General features: G+C 35.8%; 1 protein-coding gene across 12 annotated transcripts in view; it reads left to right on the forward strand.

Moving 5' to 3' along the window:
- The window catches only part of ZMYND8 (zinc finger MYND-type containing 8), a 77631-nt gene that overhangs the window by 44366 nt on the left and 10126 nt on the right, over positions 1-23139 (forward strand). For 11 of the 12 annotated variants that reach the window (XR_014573173.1, XR_014573174.1, XM_083802171.1 and 8 more), the window contains 12 exons: positions 1124-1342; positions 2237-2350; positions 3616-3708; positions 4868-4955; positions 5524-5579; positions 6699-6776; positions 7176-7291; positions 8371-8852; positions 12326-12466; positions 17650-17802; positions 18600-19103; positions 21363-21737. Coding sequence is in view for 10 of the 12 variants with exons in the window: in XM_083802171.1 (XP_083658297.1) it covers positions 1124-1342; positions 2237-2350; positions 3616-3708; positions 4868-4955; positions 5524-5579; positions 6699-6776; positions 7176-7291; positions 8371-8852; positions 12326-12466; positions 17650-17802; positions 18600-19103; positions 21363-21737 (2419 nt within the window). In the remaining 2 variants the exon portion in view is untranslated. The remainder of the gene's footprint in view (positions 1-1123; positions 1343-2236; positions 2351-3615; positions 3709-4867; positions 4956-5523; positions 5580-6698; positions 6777-7175; positions 7292-8370; positions 8853-12325; positions 12467-17649; positions 17803-18599; positions 19104-21362; positions 21738-23139) is intronic. The other variant, XM_083802176.1, reaches the window with a different exon arrangement.

The raw sequence follows: 23139 nt of genomic DNA on the forward strand, positions 1-23139 counted from the left end.
ATGTGACGCTTTAAGGGCCTAAGAACTTGCGGAGCTGTTAATTGGTGTAGGAAGCACACAAAATTACCTGAGAATCAAACAAAATGCTTCTGCAAACTACAAACAGCCAGTTGGATAGTTAAAATAATGTCATGAACAAATGGTTTTATGTCAAACAAAAAAAATTACAGTAAATAGCTTAAAGATTGTTTCCCTCCATCCCCTGCATCCTCTGCAGCAAACCATGCCTATAATTAATACCAACCAGTAAACTTTAGTTCCTTTGTCATTGATAAACAGTACTTAATTTTCCAATAAATGTTATAATCTCTTCAAATCCAATCTAATAGACTTTGGGTCTCTGTTGACCCGTTTTGGCTATCCCAGGATCTTCAACAGTTGTGTTTTGGTATCAGCTGTGTCATCTTTGAGCTATTTGAGGCTCAAGTGAAAGTCAAGTTCATGCAGTTTATGAAATTAACGCTGTTTTCTAGTGCAGACAAACCAGTGGAGATTGTGAGTCTTAAATTCTGATACACATTTAAATGATAGATTAAATCTTTTCCAGGGTTCATGCTGCTGTGGCACACCCTATTAAGGATGTGAATATGCTCCTGTATCACCCTACTGGTGGTTTGCCTTATCAATTAAAATCAGCAGTGTTTTGCTTGGTTTTAAAAAGTTGTGAATTGCAGCAAGTTAGGACAGATTTGCATCATGTTCAGCTCCTTGTTTCACGACTTCTTCAGTTGTCCTAGGTTTAGCCACTACTAAATCTCTCTCAATATTTAGCTTCCACAGTCCCACAGAATTCTGAGTTCAGAGGACATATAACCTCTATAGCTACACTCTTTTCTTGAAGATAAAAGTATTTACTGATATTTGTTGGATTGCATGACCTGCACATTATGACCTCACTTGCCACAAAAGTTTATTTTTAGTGTTGAGTGTAATTCAGCATTTGTCATCTGAATGAGAAGTAAACCTCTTTACGAATGATTTTGTGCAATGAAAAGGATATTATGCTTACATAAATGTTAATCAAACTCTGTAGATTTCTGCTTGTTTTATATAATGAATATTATTATTTGAAAAATGCAAATTTGTTTTGAAACCAAACCTGTTTTTCTTGCCTACATTTCAGTCAGAACTAAGACATGGTCCGTTTTACTATATGAAGCAGCCACTCACCACAGACCCTGTTGATGTTGTACCACAGGATGGACGGAATGATTTCTATTGCTGGGTTTGTCATCGGGAAGGCCAAGTCCTCTGCTGTGAACTCTGTCCTCGGGTTTATCATGCTAAGTGTCTGAAACTGACAGCGGAACCAGAGGGGGATTGGTTTTGCCCAGAATGTGAGGTTAGTTTGTTATAAGGAGTGGATTTCTTTCATGTGTGTGAGATAGAAGCAGCTTTTTTACATTCCTGAACGTTTGATTTATTCCTCTATGACCTCTTGGTAACAGTACCAGAAGAATTTGTACAAAAAAAGGAGGCATCTGTTGCTGCTTCCCTGCTTCTCTGTATGTGTTCCTGTATTGTGTTTGCCTTCTTACCATGACTCTTCAACTTCCTTTGTGTTCCCATCTCTAGAGAAGGCCCCATTTCAAAGAGTGATCCCTTTATCACACCTCTAATGCTGAAAACATTCTGCATTTTCAACTAGTATAGCTTACGCTTCTTCCTGTGGGCTGATAGCTCTGCAGCAGTGCTCAAAGTATTTGCCACTGTAGGGTTTACGTAAACAAGTGAATATTATTATTACTACTATTTTTTTTTCTGCAGGGCTAAGGAAGAATTTAGCCATTCCTCTCCAGTGATTCCTGGGGAGAGAATAATTAGCATCATAGTATCTTCAATGAAAGTAAATTGGTTTATCACATGTTTTTCTTTGGCCACTTATTGTATTAGAGCCCAGGTTAATTTCTCACTTATTCACATTGCTGTGAACTTGCATTGTATTGAAATTATGTATTCCCACATTCACTTTGTGTGATGTAGGAGATGGATGCAGTTTTCAGTCCTTTCCCTTTTTTTAAAATTTTGTTTCAGTTTTTTTTTTAACTTTTGTTAACGTATTCAGAATTAAAATTGAGTAAAACAATTATCTGAAATACTTACGCTGCATCATCAGAAATGTTTTGTTTCATAGGAGGTGGTTATTTTCTTCCATTCAAATGCTGGGATGTTTTAATGGAGAAGAATTCACCTCGAAATGTTTGCTGACAAAATATTTTGTAATCTTAATTTTTAGAAAATCACAGTTGCAGAATGCATAGAAACACAGAGTAAAGCTATGACAATGCTCACCATTGAACAGCTATCATATTTACTGAAGTTTGCACTACAGAAAATGAAACAGCCAGGGGTAAGGAAGATTTTTTTATATGCTTGGATCGTATCTTTGTCATAATACTGGGTTTTGCTTCCTTTTGTTGATCTTGAGCCTAGCATATTTTATTGGACTGTATATGACAGCTTCTGTACTGTCTACCACCTGGTGCAAACAATAGTTAAGACTATATATATGGTTTTGGAGTGCATTTAAAATTTAACTTTTAATGCAACTTCCAGAGATATTTTCAGTACACCTGCTGAAACTACAGTGTGGCTTCCCAGGGGGACTTTGTGTTTTCTCACTCACTGAAAGTGGACGATGCTATTTCTAAGATACAAAGGGAATGACAGGATATGATCTCTTACCAGTCCAGGTACATGGGCAAGATTCTAAGCACAGACACTGTTTGGTAATTCATTATAACCATTGAAAAACTAGCATCTGTCTGTTAGGAGAAATTGTTTTTACCACAAATATTAGTTGTATCATATACTTGTAAAACACCGAATATTTTTCACTCAATGTGGTGAAAACCTATGCCATCAACTTGCATGCCAGTTGAGATTGCTGCTCTATGAATTTTTGTCTTGGAGGCAAAATTGTTTCCTCTTGACTTCCTCTCTCCACAAGTCTGTCTTAGTCCTCAAAATCAACATGCTTCTAAGTTTCAGATGTTCCAGTCACTGATTCTATGATTCGGTTTCTGGTCACTCTTTCTTCACTGTGCAAGCTTTGTCTAGTTTTCACACGTGAAGAAAAAAGTAAATCAAAGTAAGATGCTGTGATGAATTGCCATGGCTTGCTTTAACTCCTGTTCCTTTCTTGTACCTGTAAATAAGTTAGAGGAGTCTGTCTGCAATGTTACAGTAAAATATGTTGGGAAAACCAGATGTGTGGAATCATGGGCTCTTTGCAACTCTGGTGTCTCTACGATAAGTATTTTAGCAGAACAATAGTGGCACTTTCTGGAAAGGTTACTCTTTAGTTTTGATACACTTTAGCTCTTGAAGTATTTTTACTCTGGAGTGGTCAATACTCTTCTTTTAGGAGGAGTCATTAGAAGCTTTAAGTGCTGCTTTTCAGAAGCAAAGTGTCAGTTTTTGTTGATATTGAGTCGACAATCAAAGCATTTTGAAAATGCAGCTAGAAAAATAATGTTTAATGAAGGCTATAGAAATATTTTGCCCTTTAGACATTTTACTAATAACCTGTTGTTTTTGTGCCTGATTAGAAAAATATATATTAATGAAACTGTTCAATATTAAGATGCAGTGTGATTTTTTTTTTCCTAACAGACAGAGCCATTTCAAAAGCCAGTTTCACTGGATCAACACCCAGATTATGCAGAATATATCTTTCATCCAATGGACCTTTGTACATTAGAGAAGGTTTGTATGAAGCAAGGAGAGGAAGATCCCTTCAGTTTGATTGCTATGGTTAAGATACCTGGAGTGTTTGTTGGGAAGCAGGAAAGAAGTTGTTAGAAATTATTTTATTTTTTTTTATTGTAGTTTACTTTGCTTATAAATGCCAGTTCAGTTATAGCTTGAAAATAATCATATGCCCACTGAATGAATTTGCTATTTTGTCTGAACCAGTAGCAAATGCTAAGGAAAAACAGTATGAAAAAGACAAACTTACACTGATGACCTCCTCCTGTATAAATGCATCTAATTCCAGGAATCATCCTGTGGGGAGACTTCGTTAATCAGAGTTTGCATTTGATCATCATGTTTGTTAGCTATTAATGGATCACCGGTACATTGATTTGTCTTGGGACCATGTGAGTGTGTGACCAGGGGTCATTCCAGACTTACGTACTGATCATTCAACAAATACTATAATCTCCACTGCACTTGAGATGTGGAAGAAAAAGGAAACAGTAAAGAGTTGGATTATTGTAGTTCGATTGTCAATTCAATAACAAGCTAGGTGCTTCACATTATGAAGTTCTTTATTCTCTACTGTGTTAATAAATAGTGGAGCACTGCAGAGCTTTGCTCTGCTACTACTTGGTGAAGAGTCAGCAAGCATTTTCATTCTCTGTGCCCTTACAGTGGACATTGATGTCTGTGTTATAAAGCTGTGACAAATCCATGTGACTGATTTTATCTAAATGAATTACTTCACCCAGTTGGTAGGTCGGAGTATCAAACATCCTCTCTTATGTGATATGGTGAATAATTTTTTTCTGGGCCTTGTAAAAATTAAAAAAAAGAGTTCTGTGGAACAGTAACATGCCAGTAGAATAATATTGTTTCAGGAAATTAACAGATGATGTATTTTTTTTCTCTTGGTATTGTTTTTTTTAACATTGAAGAATTGAATTTAGTTTTATTAGAATTGATTTAGTTCATATGTTTTCAGGGCAATCAAAAACCATTATGAATTTGATAGATTCTTAAGTATTTAGAATTACAGGTTTTACTGTAAATAAGTAGTTTGTTTTATTAATTGTATGACTTATGATAGGAAACTGTTCAGGAAAAAGCTGTCACTTCTTATTCATTTCTGTTTCCTGATACATTTTTAATTTTTTCTTTCCAGAATGTTAAAAAGAAAATGTACGGTTGCACTGAAGCATTTTTGGCTGATGCCAAATGGATTTTGCACAACTGCATTATTTACAATGGGGGTAAGTAGTTATGTACATGTGTACTTACGTCCTTGAATATGAAACTTTGGATTAGATAAAGTAATAGATCAAGTTGTAGATATGCTTGCAAATGCTGAAAGCATCTTTTCGCTAATTACTATAGTTCCTAAACACGACAAAATTTTTTAAACAGCTGACGTACATATAATTTAGTACCAAATACTGCCTGTGCTGTCACTTGCTCATTCCACCTTAAACTTTTTTCAAATTGACGATACATTGCTTTAGTGTTTTGCATGATGCTGTGCTTTATAGGAGACCTAATTGAGGAAATGATACAACATGTTGGTCGCTTTACAGTGTATCAGCAGTGGGCAGGCTGCACTTGGCTTAAGGGAACATTTTAAGAGTTTTACTGTATTTGTTGGGAAGATAATTGTTTGCCTAATTCTTTTACAAGTATGTATTTTGTGTATACTAGTTTTGCATTATCTTCTTAGATATTCCCTTTTGTCTTTAATACAGACTTTTAAAACTAAAACCGGTTGATTTTATCACAATTTTAGCATAAGTTTTCTTGGTTAAAACATTTTTCTTGTTTCCCTAGGAAATCACAAATTGACACAAACAGCAAAAGTCATCATCAAAATCTGTGAGCATGAGGTATGTGTTCCCCAGTTAATTTGATTGTTCTATCTGTATTTTTAAAGCAGAAACACATTCCATTGCTTGTACTTGTGACTGAAATAATGTTTTCTATTGTGTATATTACATAACTCTAGTTTGTGTAGGCTTTCTTTTGTTTAGAGATGCATATCCATGGCCTATGGAATGATTTTGAAAAGGGCATTGCTAAAGAGTCTTCCATTAGGATATTCTCTATACATAATAAAGACTTTCAATGGTGGGTGGTGGGAGAAAGGAGACATATGGAATCTGCACAGACACTTATCTTTCCAAATGAATGCTTGAGTTGGAAAAAGAGACAGATTTTCTGATCTATAAATATGTTTTTGTGTGTTTCATTTGCTGTTACTATATGAAAGTCCTGTGAATAAATACAGAAACGGCTGCCTGTGTTTTTAACTGATCATTTGCACTGATTTTATTTCAGTGGCAATTTGTAATGTTTCGCATTACAAAAAATTGTTATTCTAAATGTAGTATTTTTGAATAGTGTTTCACTGATATAAATTGTCTGATGATCTGACACTTTGTGCCAAGCGTTTTCCTCACCCCCGGGTTGACACAGCAATATGCATGATATGCATTAAATTCTGAGATTGTATCAATTCTTGACAGAAAAAAATTGCATGTGTAACCTGAGCCTGATTTCTTAAATGTTTTTTGTAATCTGAGTATAAGGAACAAAATATTTTATTTTTTGTTCTGCCTAAATTATTATAAAATTAAATGCCCAATTGAGGTTATATTTTTGTGTCTGGAACAAATGATGATAAATAATTCTTTATCACTGGAACAAATACATCAACAAAGCAAGAATGTATTTTTTTTGACTGGAGTAAATGACAGCATAGCACATAATCTGAAGAGACGTGTAAAAATGAGATTAGTTCATTAGCTGGAAATGATACATTACAGGGGTAGAAAAAGATGGGTTTCTGTCAAAACGGTGTTGAGTTCATGACAAGTAAAGGTTGATTTATGACCACAGAATTATGGAAAAATTATGTTAGTAAATTAGGTTAACATTATAATATTTGTTGATCACACTTTAGATGTGTTTAAGCTACTAAATAACCATTTGGTCTTCCTTTTCAGATGAATGAAATTGAAGTGTGTCCGGAATGTTACTTAGCTGCTTGCCAAAAACGAGAGAATTGGTTTTGTGAGCCTTGTGTAAGTTAAGGGTTACGGTAGCCTAGATAATAGATTAAACAAAGTTCTCATTTGACTCTGACTTGTTATCCTCTCACTGTTTTCAACCTGTGGTGGTTACTGAGGAGTTAGTGAGTCAAGGAAAACTGCTGAAGTTTACTGAACCACTGGCTTGTGGTTGTGCATCATGCAAATCATGGTCCTCGTGGAAACACAAGCCCATTTCAAGATGTGTAGCTGTCAGATTGCATACTTTCAGTGAGAAATATCAGCATGTCAGAATGTCAGCAAGCAGTTTGCAGCCTCTCAGTCCACAAATACAGGATATTTGCTCATGGGTCATCTGTGGTACTTGCACTTAGAATTTTGAAGGTAATACTGCTTGTATCTTCTTAATGTATGTTTTACCTCTTCCTCTAGAGCAATCCTCATCCTTTGGTCTGGGCTAAACTCAAAGGCTTTCCATTCTGGCCTGCTAAAGCACTGAGGGATAAAGATGGGCAAGTTGATGCCCGTTTCTTTGGCCAACATGACAGGTGAGAATTTAACCAAAGGATGTTTTTGGCTGTAGTTAAAAAATGCGTATTGTAATTTTGTGCTCTCAGAGTTTTTGGATTCTGTTTTTTTGAAATTTGACCCTGACAAGCTATATAATACTGTAGCCTATAAGTTTTTGTGGAATGCAAGTCGTGTTCGTAAGACTAACACCTATATAATCTCACTGAGTATGCACGTTAATTCCTGTGACTGTGATTTTGTGCTGCAAAGAACTACAGTTCTTAAGGGTCAAACCAAGTATTGTATAAACACTATGGGAATGAACATGCAACTGTAGATTTAAAAAATGGACAAAAATTATCTGTGTTGAACATGCCAGTTTTGCTCTGAAAGGTATTAATTATTCTGTACCTGTGAACCTGCAGCTTAGATGGAGAAAGCCGTGGTAAAAACTAGTTGATTTATAATGAATTAAAAATACAAATCCATATAGTTATAAAAACATGTGCTTTAAAACTGTACAGGGCCATGAAACTATTAAGTCAAAGTTTCCTGAGCTTCTTTGGAAAGCAAAGTTTTAGAGTCTGGCTCATTTCATGATGAATAAAATCTTTCCAGTATTTGTTGGAGAGAAGCAATTTTTCCTCGCACTGGGGAGTTTGATTGCCCTTACCTTACGTGTAAAAATAGATTGTTGTATATTTAAGAATGTTATTTTGAAATCTTTTTTTTTTTTTTTCTTGAACTGTGTTTTTCTGTTTCTCTGCTATGAGCAATGGAAAGATTGTTTAGTAACGGTCATCTTACAGTTCCATAGACTATTTTGGTTAAGTATGTTTCGTCATACTTGACCAATGTTTATTCCTGTTTTATGTGTTACTGGGGAAGTGTAAAATAAGCTAGGAATAATCTAAGACAAGCAATTACTTATATACCGCAGCTTAAGCACTGAACTGTTAAAAGAAGGTGGAGGTAGTCCTTTGAAATTATCTGAGATGTGCATATCTTTACAATTAGGATAAAATAAATCAAAATTTGAAAAAAAAAAAAAAAAAAGTTGCCAAAGTCAATTCACAGTGTGAAATGTAGTCATATCATCTTTTTTTTCTATTTATAGGGCCTGGGTTCCAATAAATAATTGCTACCTCATGTCAAAAGAAATTCCTTTTTCTGTGAAAAAGACTAAAAGCATCTTCAATAGTGCAATGCAAGAAATGGAGGTTTATGTTGATAACATTCGTAGAAAGTTTGGAGTATTTAATTATGCACCTTTCCGGACACCATATACTCCCAACAATCAATACCAAATGTTGTTAGATCCTGCAAACCCAACTGCTGGAACTGCAAAGACAGACAAACAGGAGAAAATCAAACTGAACTTTGATATGACAGCATCGCCCAAGATTCTAATGAGCAAGCCTATGTTGAGCAGTAGTACTGGTCGTAGGATTTCGTTGACAGATATGCCACGGTCACCAATGAGTACAAACTCATCAGTGCACACTGGATCTGATGTTGAACAGGATGCAGAGAAAAAAGCAACTTCCAGTCATTTTAGTGCAAGCGAAGAATCCATGGACTTTACAGAGAAAAATACAGGTAAAAAAAAAAGGAGGTACAAGACTTCTGCATTTGTTTAATTTACTAGTTAGAATTGTTATGATTAGGAGATATTCTATTTAAAAATTGATAGCTCTTTTTCATGGTGTTCATTAGTGTTCCTCAACTGAGTAGCTAAAATATGATAAAATTACAGTTGTACAGGCAGAGTAGTTAAACAGAAATAGGAGCAGTGAATACAGAATTTGGACTTCGCAGTCTTACAATGTAGTGAAAGACAAAATGGTAGCTAATTCTGTGTTGCTCAGGCAAACCATCCATCAAATTAAGATCATCACTGTCTGACACCCCCCCCAATATGATGTTATTTAATATTAGTGTCCATTAAACTGCTTTTGTTGAAATAATTTCTTTGCAAAAAAATCAGTATGTTCCATTTCTGTTTTTTTTTTTTTAAAAACTTTTGATAATGCTTTTAAAATTGATTGGAGATAAACTTTTAGCAGTCCTGTATGGATAGCTTAGCTGCAAATAATTCCTTCAGACTTATCGCACAATTCTGCATTTTTTGTCACATATTTTGGAGCAATAGAAAATTTCCAAATTGCTAATGGATTTGGTACAGTTTTTGGCAGGGTCTAATTTTTCAGATTCCTTTTAAAGAGTTGGTTTTTTTTTTTTTTGATAGTGTCATATAATCAAGTAAAAACTTGTAAAAACTTTGAAGCTTTTCAAGTTTCTTGATCTTGAAAACTGAAAAATAAGGGAAGTTCTAAAAGCTACATATAAAGGATGGATGAAGATATATAAGAAATTGGAGACTGGAAAAAATGGTTGAAGTGGCATGATAACAGTGAAGTTTCCTAAATTTTATTTAGTTTTGATATGATCAATATCATAGATTTTTTTAATGTTAGACTTGAAATTGTAACCCAAATGAAGCATTAAGTTTAGGAAAAGCTTTCATATAAATTTTTCTTCTTCCTTTCTCTCAAGATTCACATACATTTTTTACACAAATTTTACATAAATCTTGAGAGAAAGCTTGTTTCCTTGTAAATTTTTATTTTAGATGATCTGATACTAAAAATAACATTAGAAGAAGCTGTAGAAGGCTCCTTCAAAGAAGTGGATGTAGCTTATTATGGAGGTGCTGTTGTGCAATAGAAATGCTTATTCCTTTGTTCTGCAGTGTGTGTACTGTCAAATAATTTTTTAAACAGACAAACATGAAGGCCAAATGGACAGTAGATCTGACAGGTAGTGGTTTGGGAATCTTATTCGTCTTAGCCCATAAAATCTAGGCTGTGAAATGACATTTGGGTACACGTTATCTTGTGATGGGATCCTGTACATCTTATGAAAGTGAAGATAAAGTAACTCTGATGAGTTTAAGTGTATGAAAAGATATGGACATTTCAATAGACAATAACATATCAAAAGAAATAATTCATTTTATAGATCGGTTATCATGTATATGTGTTTGTACATCTTTCACACACGAGGTGTAGCTTACAGGTACTGCTTTCTGTCTTAAGATGTAGAGTTTTAATTATACCACACTATTATTTCTTCATAATAGTGGCAATAATTACGGGAAATCACATTAAAGCTGTTTTATCAGATAAAGATAATAGATGACGACAGATGTTCTCCTATTACTCAGGATTCCTGGTTATCATAGTATTTCTTGGGATTTTTTTAAAGTTTTCCTCGCAACTTACAGATCCTGTCTTACAGTGCGCAGAAATACCAGATTTGACTTAACAGCTGGCAACTGGCCTTGGATGATCTTTGAAGGTTTCTTCCAGCTGAACTGTTCTGTTATGTTTTAGTCTATTCTAAAGTAGTATAGTCACTTTCCCACCTGGCATTTCTACTAGTATATTATTACAAATGCCAATTTTTGTAATATTTACTTCATGTATAAACTTAGATGACCTATTACTGGAACCTGTGTGTTTTGATTAAAATGTAAATGAAATTACTTGTTTGCTGTAAAGGAAAAAAAATCCTAATAGTAGGACTGCACTATCCTTAAACAGGAATGTTTTTATTTGTATGCCACTCATAGGGATGTTTCCTTTGCATCTTTTGAGTGATGGAGTGATGTGAAGGAAATAACTTGGAATGATATCCTGGGCTGTATCAAAAGAAGTGCAGGTAGCAGGTCGAGGGAGGGGGTCCTTCCCCTCCACTCCACATCGGCAGCGCTGCGTTCAGCTCTGGGGCCCCCAGCACAAGAAGGACATGGAGCTGTTGGAGCATGTCCGGAGGAGGCCAAGAGGATGGTCAGGGGGCTGGAGCAGCTCTGCTGTGAAGATGGGCTGAGAGAGCTGGGGGTGTTCAGCCTGGAGAAGAGAAGGCTCCAGGGAGACCTTAGGCCTTCCAATGCCTAAGGGGGGCTATGGGAAAGATGAGGAGAGACTTTATAAGGCACTACAGTGATAGGACAAGGAATAACTGTTTTAAACTGAAAGAGGGTAGATTTAGATTAGATATAAGAAACAAATCTTTTACTATGAGTATGGTGAGGCCCTGGCAAAGGCTGCCCAGAGAAGCTGTGGATGCTCCATCCCTGGAAGTGTTCGAGGCCAGGCTGGATGGGGCTTTGGGCAACCTGGGCTGGTGGGAGGTGTCCCTGCCCATGGCAGGGGGTTGGAACTAGGTGATCTTTAATGTCCCTTCCAACCCAAACCATTCTATGATTCTATGAAAGAGTTCCTGAAACAGCAGATATCACTACCTTTTAGGAATGTGAAAAAATATATAGACAGTCTTTTAGGCACTGGGGAACACAGATTGTTCAGCAGTGAGTTTAGAATGACAGCTTCAGAGCATTAAGCAGAGATTTAATGGACAACTCTTGCTGACAGGAGTTAGACTTTCTTTTCAGGTAATGGCCTACAGATGTTTCCCTTTCTAGACAGATTGGGTGTTTCCAGAAGTTTGTTTTTGAAACATGACTTTGCATACATTTTGAAGGATCAGAGCACAGAATTTTGCCAAACTGTGTTAGAATATCCTAGTACCTTATCTATGAGATTTCATCAGTAATCTCCAACTGCACTAAATTTAGTATGATTTGTGTTTTTAATTCTCTACTAATATATCTAGACAATGGGCTAGTTTTATTTTTTTGAAGTGTTTACCTGCGTACATGCAATTAAATAGATAGCAGTTCAGTGTCAGAGTTTGTTTACATTTAAAATAACCAAATCTCGAAAGCTAGAAACTTCACTGAAAACTGAGTTGTTTTGAGGGTAAACATTCATTTGGCCTGAATAGAATTAATAGCTATAGTAACATGATTTTCCTTACAGCTTCTTTTTTATTAAACTAAAGCATAAGAGACAGTTGTAAGTTACAGTGGAGTTATAACATGATGTTGAAATTATTAAACAAAAATCCTTTCCCTTCTTTTGAAGGTTTAAAAGCTGTTTTGTCCCAGTGAATATGGCTTTATTGTGATTATTTTTAAATCTTTCTTTATTAATTTTGTACTTTTTCAGCTTCTCCAGCACCAACAAGAGCAGGTCAAGCAGGGAGCTTGTCAGGCAGTCCCAAACCCTTCTCTCCTCAAGCGTCAACGCCAATTTCTGCTAAGCAAGAAAGAACTTCTACTCCGGGAAGCATTCTGAATCTTAATCTTGGTTAGTCTTGACCTTCGAAAGTCTAATTCTGTTACAGCTGAGTAAATTACAGTGGTGTTAATGTGAGAAAATACGAACAAACTTGATTCTATGTAGCTTTAAATGAACAAAGGGCTTTACATGTGGCACTTGTATAATTGTTTCATCAAATAAGCTGTTCTTTTTTGTTTTATAAATGGAATTAAAGTTCCTGTTATCATTTCTTCGTTTTGATGGAAGGAAGTAGTTGAGATCATTTTTGGCTAACCTGTACAAATGAATGTTACTAAACAGTAGGTAAGTTTCTAAAGCTTGTAATTACATGAATATTGCCATTCTTCACCCCTCAGTCTCTTGTGTGAGCTGCTGGTAAAGTTTTCCTGTGTTTTTTAGGGTTCAGGATTTATTAGGGTTTCTCTTTTGCTACCTTCATGTCACCTCTTCGCTAGCCATCCACATCTAGGAAGATAGATGGAGGAAAGGAATTAGCAGACATCTTGAAAATCCCTAAATTTTAGATTCTGGAATTTTGAAAGATGAAGTAGGAAAGTACTACTTCGGTAAAATAGTTCCGAAAGCCAGAGAGACATAAATCAGTTTCTTCAGTCATGCTTTGACCAAGAGTATTCTGCTTCAGTTCTGGCCACTTTTTTCATCCCCATGATATTACATGGAGAGACAGGATTCTTCCTCTTGGTCTTTGCCAAATACTTCAGGAAGGCTTGATCACAGCAAGCAGAATTTGAAATGCTTCAAATTCCAGTGAGCTAAATGTAATTGTAGATACAAGCTTATAGTGTACTTTTTAGTGTGAATCTATCTGTGTGGACATAACCATTACTTTTGCTGCACTGCAGCTGTTTGTTGTCGTATCTGAAAAAAAAATATGCATTTGGGAAAAAAATGTTAAGAAACATTTTTGTACTGAAATTGTTTGAGCCACAGGTAGGAGACGTTAGTTGGAGCTTAGAGTATTTTGAATACATAGGGTGGAACTGAAAATCTGTTGTTGTTGTCCACAAGCAATACCATAAAAGAACAGCTAGTATACTTTTAGGTAGAATATCAAATATTTCTTCAGCTTTAGGGGAATTTCCTTTGCTATATATGCTGTTTGGTGCTAGGCATGGAAAGGGCACTTCTTCATTTGTTCGTGTCAGCTATACCTGATATGGCTTCATCTGGGAATCCCGTGGCTTTCAGATAAGATTAATTGTGTGAAAAGGGATTCTTTGAAAAAACAAAAGTGAAAGTACGGAAAACAGAAACTTGTACCTTAAGCAGCCAGCTTAAGGGCTGTGTGATCATCCTACAGCAATATTTCAGCAATAAGGAAAGGCAAATATTGGAAATGAGCCATCAGTTCTTCCTGGTAGACTGGCTAAAGGGAAAAGTGCAGGTGTGAATGATCAAGCTGTACACAGATTGCTTGGAAAAATGTGCTAATTCCAGGTTTATATATATACACGCCTGTCCTTGTGTAATAGTCAGAAAAGATGGAATAAAACTTGGACCCAATAAGGAGTTAAATTTTTCAGATGGGTGATGAGAAAAACTTACTTGTTTTCTTTTTACTAATACCTCAGAATTAATGAGACTAATTGGAAAAACAGATCTTCTCAGTGAGACCTCCTTCTGGGCTAGATAAGTTTGGATTGTGACACTTCTTCCATATTAAGATACAGAGTTCGCTGGGTAGATATTATAGTGTTTCTTGTCCTGCCATGTAGTGATGGTAACTTTGTATTTATCAAATCCTAGAGCAAAGCTTTCTATAATTTTTTTCTTTTATTTATATACATACTATATACATATATATCGCAAAATTAAAAAAAATCAACACTCAAATTCTTTCAGTGAAAATGAAAAAGCTTTGTGAGTGCTGATTTCTTTTGAAATTCTATCCTTATCATGCCTGAAAGGAAACTGCAGGTCTTGAAAGCTAACTGTAAACAAAACACCTTATTGTAAAACCATAAGATGTAAGCTGGCAATGCTCCAGTAAAATCATGATTCCAAACTACACTAAGGAAAAGGAGTAAGTCCCATACTTCATTTCTGACACAAAGTTATTTAATCTGTCCTTGGAAATTGATGAGGGAAATTCCACATTATTCCTGGTTAAACTTTTTGATAGTTTCATCACTCTTTCAACCTCACATGAATATCCAATCTAAATAATGTTTGCTGGAAATACAGCACACTCTTCTTGTCTGTTCCTGACCATGGAGAACAATGATCGCTTTCAACTTTTAGGGCTTTAAGGAGAAAGGCTGTTAATATTTTTTTCATGTTTCATCTCTCCAGAGTGAGTTTTCCCCCTTACATAATATTTTCTAAATTGATTTTCTCTCTCTCCTGTGAACCATCTCTTGTTTGCATGCATCTTTTTCCCTTTGTGTTTGTATTTATTTTTAAGTGCTCCAAATGGAATGTTGTGTTACAATTCATGTTTTGCGTAACTCAGTGAACCAGTCTTTAATTCAGAAAGTGTTAGGAAGAGTTTCTTATGACATTTCTGATGTATCACTTCTCCAGTAGCATCCAGTAGCATTGAGTCATATTTACTATACAGCAGTCAGCTTTTTTTTTTCCTCTATTCTTCTTTAGCCAGATACTCCTCATTTTATAAATGGGTCTTTGACACCTCCCCCTCTTCTTAAGTGCAGAGTGCAGAATAACATTTAAGTTCTCAGCACTTACAGAGCTGTAGCTTAATAGCAATTAGAACTATTAATTCAGCTTCTTTGTTTCAGAAACACTCTGCAGTTTAAAAACATGTTGAACTGTGACCCCTTTCCTAAAAAAGGCAGCCTTCATTTCTGTCATCTATGGATAAATTACTGTCATCACAGTAATTAAGGAAAATGTTGACTAGAAATGAGTTTTAGAATAGAGTGTTTTGATGTTTGAGGTGAAGTACCCTCCTATAACAACGCGCCTACCTGGTGATAATGAGATCTCCTTCCCTTCATTTGCTTCTGGGAATGTCAAAATAAGAGTGAAGCTCCGAAGTTGTTATTTTTCACAAGTGCTGTCTACCATATGTCCAGTTAATTCCTTTTTTTAGGAGGATGTATGGATTAGTTCAAAATCTGCTAGGGACTTAAACACTAATTAAACAGTGCATTTTTTGTAGCTTGATAGGGAAAATAGTTTTTTTGTGTTCCTTTGCTATAGTATCATATCGTTCCACTCCATGAAAGCAACTCAGTGATAGGACATCCTTTTAGTATTGAGATAATGTCTCCCCTGCATATTCATACAGCATGTAAGAACAAAACATGAGACTGAAGGGTGTTACTCTGCTGTTATCTACAATAGCAATAGGGGAAAAAAAACCACCTGTTTCTTTCATAAGCACTGGAGCTAGATGCCTTATTTGTTTTGTCATTGTAGATGACATCCATTCAAAGCTCTTCTGTGTGATGAAGTATCTTGAATTGCAGTTTCGGAAAATTAACAGTATTTCTTTCATCACAGAAAAATTAACTTTTACAAATAGCTTGTCTTTCCAACCTAAAAATCATTGCAACTGTAATTTGTATGTTTGCAAAGAGCTACCTGTCATCAGTTAAGATGGAAGTTAGGCTGAAATCTCATTTTTATTTCAGCCCCTCTGGGGTAGATTATGGAAAGCCAGAGGAGTTTAATTAAGCTGTGACTTGTGATTGTGATTTTATTTAACTTCTTTGGTAGTCTGCTTTTTGTCATTCACTTTCTGTCCCACTTTTTTGTAGTGGTGACAAAAAAAAAAGACTGTTTAATGAGATCTTTTTGGCTGTGAAGACCTTCAATGAAATTCTCTACTAAGCACGAAATAGCTGTTACTGCTGTGGAATTAGAGTGGATTGGATTTAACTAACTTTCAGTTAGCTAAAGAGCATTGTGGGGGGAAAAATAGTCTGTTATTTCCTTCATCGTGCTACGTATGGAACCTAAATTTCCATAGTTCTTTGCTGTCACTGGGTAACTGTGAGAAAAAATATCTGTGTTTTACTGAATTTAGATGGAAAACATTTTGTGAAGGAAAAGAGATTCAAGGTAATCATTTCCATGTTGATACTTGAAGGATAAAAAATGTGTGATTATACCTCAAAAGACTTCACAGAAGTTGACAGTAATTTTATTAATTTACTAATCTGTTTTGTTCAGGCTTTTTTATTCATGTGCTCTTTTTGAATTGTGTTTTTTTAGCTTAAATCTCACAGATCATGTTTGGGATAAGGGGATTTTCATCTGCCTTTCTTTCTGCAGTGAAGCCCCAAACAAAAGTCTGTGTTCTCTTACTGGCAGAAAAAAATATTAAGACAGTACTAGATTACCAGATACCTTTGGTTCACACTGCAATAATTTACTGTAATTCCTATGTGAAATATTTTCCAAAGTTACAAACTGGTATACTGTATATCATGCAGAAAGTTATCTTCCTGAATTGAAATTAATTTCAAGGCCATCTCTTACAAAAAGTTAAGGTCAGTTTTTATCAGTCTATAAACGTACAGGAAGAAGAAACCTAGTTCTAATACAAGGAGCAAATTTTTCAAAAGCACTTAAACAACTTACTTAGGGCCTTTGTTATTTTCAAAATTTACACTGAAAGTGATGGAGTTTGTGGTGTGTTTGGTCTTCCGCAGTATGAAAATGCAACATGAGGACTGTGAAATTCAATATTACTTTTAGGATCATTTCACTGGGGCTAGAAAAGATGACTGTGCATTAGATTATTTAGTCTGAATTTGTGTATGCTATAATGCGTGTGTGTATATATATATATATAATAATCCAAGGTGATCCAATATATAGCCTGTATATTTGGCTTGTGGGATTGCAGCACATAAATCATGTCTACAAGGATAATTATTATTTAATTTTCTCTGTGAAAATATAGTAAAAAACAATAGCTTACTAGAACTGCTGTCGGACAATTTACTGAATGATAATTTGTTGATAATTTAACATTGATGGAAAAGAACATCCGTATAATTTATGCATGCAGTTTGCACGTGAAATATGTAGCATCAGAGAGGAAGAATCCGTTATTTTTAGTGGAGTCATTTTAGAATTACTGTTTAGCCTGTAGTTATAAAAGAAATGAAATATGTTTCAGGGTGTGTTGTTACTCCGTAAAATTTGTCTTACATGGATAATGAACTTTTTTCTTTTTGCAAAATATTTTTCTTAGATCCTTTTTCTTTTTCTAGATCGTAGCAAAGCTGAGATGGATCTGAAAGAGTTGAGTGAGTCAGTCCAACAGCAGTCCACCCCTGTGCCACTCATTTCACCAAAACGACAGATACGTAGTAGGTTCCAGCTTAATCTTGACAAGACAATAGAGAGTTGTAAAGCACAACTTGGTGAGTATACCGCTTGAGGAAATTCAGGAGTTTAAAAAAAGTTTTCAAATAGTAAAACTTTAAATATTTTATGCATTAACACAAGAGTAAGAGGGTATTCGAGCTCTTAAACACCAATAGAATACATTGAACTAGTTTAACTTAAAATACAGTGAGACCTTACATTTCAGATTTTTGCCAAAAATCTTTCATCTTTTAATCTGTTTTTGAACTATTCTGTTGAAGATAGTATAGCAGAATTAAAGTCTTTCTATTTGCTTCGTAAATTGAAGAACTGTACCTAACTCAGGTTAGCTGCACAAATTGTTATATCCAGTCATACAGGAGCTGTTAAAAATATAAGCATAGTCTAACAGTTAATTGAAGATTTTCTAGGCACTAGAGAATTGCAGATTCTTCTCACAAAAATTACGCAGTCTAAAACTGATTCTGGTAACATGTGCGGAAGTAACTAATCAGGTGAACAGTGCTACTAATTTTAAGGTGGTTTATTGTGGATACTAATTATTCCTTTTCATATTTGTCAGCATTGGCCCAACATTGAGCAAAGCTACAACTTGCAGGTAGTGGGGGAAAAATAGTGAAAGGAGGGCTGTTGAGTCAAATAAAAATAATTGGAATATGTGGAAGGTAATTCTTATACATTTTGATATTGAGATAGGGAGGTGCTTATAGCTTAAGGACTGACAGTTAGGGTAATGGTATTTATATACCTCGTTCTACTGAGGGAATTTTTTTTTCGGTAATGCCAGTCAGTCTGATATCAGCATGGAATGTACTTTCCTCCCCACAATTAGGAATAAATGAAATATCTGAAGCTGTTTATACTGCAGTAGAACACAGTGACTCTGAAGATTCTGAAAAATCTGACACCAGTGACAGTGAATATAGTGATGAGGATCAGAAATCAAAGAATGATCAAGAAGATGGAGAGGATAAGGAAGGTACAAGGAGCGACAAAGAATCATTGAGCTTGAAAAAAAAACCTAAGCCCCCAGCACAGAATGAAGACAAGGAGGAACTTAAAAGCACAAGTCCAGAAGTGGAGAAAACAGATGACCCAGTCAAAGAAAAGGCAATTACCGACACTGAGAAAGAATTTTCTGAAAAGGGAAAAAGTTTGCAACATCCTGCAAAAGAAAAACTGAAAGGTAAAGATGAGACAGACTCTCCAACTGTGCATCTAGGACTGGACTCTGATTCTGAGAGTGAACTTGTCATCGATCTTGGAGATGATCATTGTGGGCGTGAAGGACGGAAAAACAAGAAAGAATCTAAAGAACCTCCTCCTAAACAAGATGGTAGGATGAAATTCTCTTTTTCTTTTTTCTTTACTGTAGGGCTGTTGTTGAAGTCGGAACTGTTAGCTCTATTTTTGCATTAAGATGCTAAAAATATCCGTACTAAAACAATTTTTATGAATGATTTTTCATTCTATATGTCTATGAAAGAAGGTTTTCAGTCCCCATTATAATTTCTGGTTTAAATAAGAAGACTTCCATTGAGTTTCCTTTCAGCAACATAGAACTATGAATATACATAACATTTGGTCCGTCACAAATTTAGAATTTTTTTTTTGGTATGTTAATGAGTTCCAGCTGAAACTACATTTCTATAGACATCCCAAGATCACAGCAGTAGAATTAGCTGGAATTTTTCAGACATACAAATTTCATAAGGTCCCATTAAAATCAATTCTTTAAAGGCAGTAGAAACTTCTTTTTGCATTTGGAGGGTGTAAAAGAGATCTCTAGACCTTTAGGGAAGGGAGTTTGTCAGTTTTCTTAGTGTTTTGGTCATGTGAGAGAGAATGGTACTTACTCCTCTAGCCACTGGATTTTGAAAATAAAGTAATATGTTTCAGGTGAGCTGAGGGACAGTAAATGAGTTATTCAACAAGTGGTAAGTTGTCAGTAAGAGAGGACAGTGGTAAATCATGAGAACTAATACAACACTGCTGATTCAAGCCGAACTCTACACCTGGTAACTCATGTCTAGCAAGTGATGCCATTTTTCTTATATAAATGCAAGTTAAATTTAAAAGAAGTTAACTGTGATATTTTTGCTGATTTCAGAATTGTGTTGGACACAACACAAAGTGATATTCAGATTTATTTACTTGATCTGGAAGGATTTTCTCAGCTTCAGTGGTTCAGTGATGAGGGAGTGCTGAGTAGACAGAGCAAAGCCTGACTATATATTGCCCTGCTCATTGACTGTGTATAGGTCCTGAATGAATATCGTAATTCAAATGTGGATACTTTTTCCTCACATTCCTTCTGACCGAATGAGGATTTCATATGTTTAGTGTTATCGTACATATTATTTGTTGGAGCTAAGGAATTCCTGTTTTTTTTTTTTTTCCTTTGACATGACAAGCACAGGTAAAAATGCACTATTATGTTTCAGCTTTTGACCATTTTTTACAGTATCTATTTAAGAACTTCTGTTTAAGGTCTATATGTAAACAGTTGTACATTGCCAATGCAACTTATGAAAAGATACCAGATGCTTTTAGATACCAATTGTTTGCTGATTTGGTTGTCTGAAAGTTATTTGTCTTCTACCATTTGTCAGAAGAGGACTTATTAAAGTAACATCAGTTATAGCAAAAAAGTGTGTGTAAGAACATCCACGCATTTAGCTCACCAGCCACCTCAGTGAAGAGATTTTTTTGATAAATCCTAACGTTTCCCTGTCAAGGTGCATAGCAAGAGAATGGGATCTGCTATGTGGAACAATCAGCTGTAAACTCTGGGATGACAGGTTTAAGTGGTAATCCAGAAAATGTCTAACAAATGCAAACCTCTCTTTCTTCTAGAGAGATCGAGCTGCTTTTCTGGGTTTTGTACTTCTTGTTTTGTTTTTGTCAACAGCTGGTGCTTCTCAATTGCCACCAACTTCAACTAGACTGAAATGAGTTTACTTGTAGAATATCAGTATGGGACAACTGAGTCATCAGAAGCAGACGGAATGGGTTATGAAAGGCCTGACTAACCTGATCTCCTCCTATGAGAAGATGATTTCCCTCAGTAGATGAGGGAAAGGCTGTGGATGTTGCTTATCTGGATTTTAGTAAAGCATTTGACACTGCTTCCCCCAGTATTCTCCAGGAAAAACTGGCTGCTCGGGGCTTGGAGAGGTGCACAGTTTGCTGGATGAAGAACTGCCTGGGTGGATGGGCTCAAAGAGGCCTAGGGAATGGAGTTCAGTCCAGTTGGTGGCTGGTCACCAGTGGTGTCCCCCAGGGCTCAGTCTTGGGGCCGGGTGGTCAGGCATTGGAATAGGCTGCCCAGGGAAGTGGTGGAGTCCCCATCCCTGGAGGTATTTAAGAGACATGGATGTGGCACTAAGGGACATGGGATTTGGTAGGTCAGGCTGACAGTTGGACTTGGTGGTCTTGAAGTTCTTTTCCAACCTAGGTGATTCTATAACTACCTTTCGAGGACAATAATTCAAAGTAGTCTGGAAGGTGCATATGACTCTTTCAAAAATTAGCTGTAAAATTATGGGTCAGATTTGCTGGCGAAAAGCTGACATTAAATTTAATGTTTGTTTAGTTGTAGGTAAAACTCCACCTTCTTCCAGTGCAAGCACCCAGCCTCTACCAGAAACTCCTGTTCTTACCCGCTCTGCGTCCCAGACTCCACCAGCTGGTGTGACAGCAACTACCAGTGCTACTTCTACAGTTAGTGCTCCATCTGCAGCCACTGGAAGCCCTGTGAAAAAGCAGAGACCTCTACTGCCTAAGGAAACAGCCCCTGCTGTGCAGCGAGTAGTGTGGAATTCTTCAAATAAATTTCAGACATCTTCTCAAAAATGGCACATGCAGAAGGTGCAGAGACAGCAGCAACAGCAGCAGAACCAGCAGTCTCAGTCACAGCAACCTCAGTCCTCTCAAGGCACAAGATACCAGACAAGACAAGCAGTTAAAGGTATACACTTTCTAACTCAATGTGCCCATGATGCCATAATTCCCCAGTAGTGATCTCAGTGCTCCAACGCTGCCTAACCAGGAATTCTTCTGTATAAACAAAATCTCAAAGTCTGATTCTACTCTAAGTGACTTTAAAATACAACAACTTACTCACCATACCTGCTCTTTCTGGTGTGTATTTAGAGACATGTCTCCGTATTTGAATGACAAAACATTTGTGTATGTATCTGTAAAATATTTTTGCCATTCTTAGCTGTCACAGATTTGAGAGAGTAAACAGAATTATTTTCTGGATTACGTGATAAAATCATCAACTCTATTCCAGTTGCACAATTACCACCACTATCTCAGTATCTACAAACTGATCTTATTTTATCTGTCAAGAAGCTGATTTGTACAGGTTTTTTTCATACAGTAATTTGTTAACAATGAAATCACCCAGGCTGCATTTGTCTTTGAAATCCCTGTTGACGGGAAGAATCAACTCCTAACAGGACTCTGATTCCAGTTCACTGAGCAAACAGTCTGGCATGTTACAGTGTTTTCACAACTGTTTTCTTACCATCCCTTTGCCAGAGGTTTCTGTAATAGTAAGCACATGGTCATGTAAGTTAGCACCTCAACTACTTCAGTTCAAAGAACAGCAGCTTTATGCAAATCTAGCTTTATTTGTAGTTTCAAATTAATCAACTGAACTATTTTCAGGTGTGCTAGATACATGCAGATATATTCTCCATTCTGCTAATGCTACCAACAAGCCAGTAATTTCTTACAGAAGAGAGGCTTACGTATCAGGGGACACATACAAACATTTACCAGAGTGACATTTCTCTGCTCCCAAACTGTTTTTGTGACTCATTCAAGAAGTGATGAAGAAGTGTTATTTTTCTGCTTATAGACTGCACAAATTTGGTACAGAAATATTCAGTGAGAGAAATAAATGGGAAATTTGGTGTTTTATTTTTAATAGTCATGCCTTAGTATGAGCTTAATAATATGGACTAAACTTTCAGTGTTCAGCCCATGAGTGTGTTTTATCAACATACTATTGAGTGCGTCATAGCTATGTTCAGTCTTAAGTATTATACGCTAGAAATATCACATGAAAACATTCTAAAATATACAGCTTTTTGTACATACTGAAATGACATAAAAATAGTGCATAGGGATAATTTGAAGAACTATCATATTTCAGTAATTTGTGTTTTGAAGATATCAGCAACTGAGACATCTTTATAATGTGAATCGTTAAAAACGATCTTAAAGGAGTTGTCTAAAAAAATTAAGGCAGGTAAGTCACTAGGGATGTAAAGGTGAAAGGTATTTGCTCTTATTTTTGAATTACCAACTGCTTTAAAATTATTTGAAATATTGAGCAAGGATGAGAAAGCTTTTCCTGT

Source organism: Anser anser (assembly GCF_964211835.1).
Source record: "Anser anser genome assembly, chromosome: 16".
Taxonomy (NCBI): Eukaryota; Metazoa; Chordata; class Aves; order Anseriformes; family Anatidae; genus Anser; species Anser anser.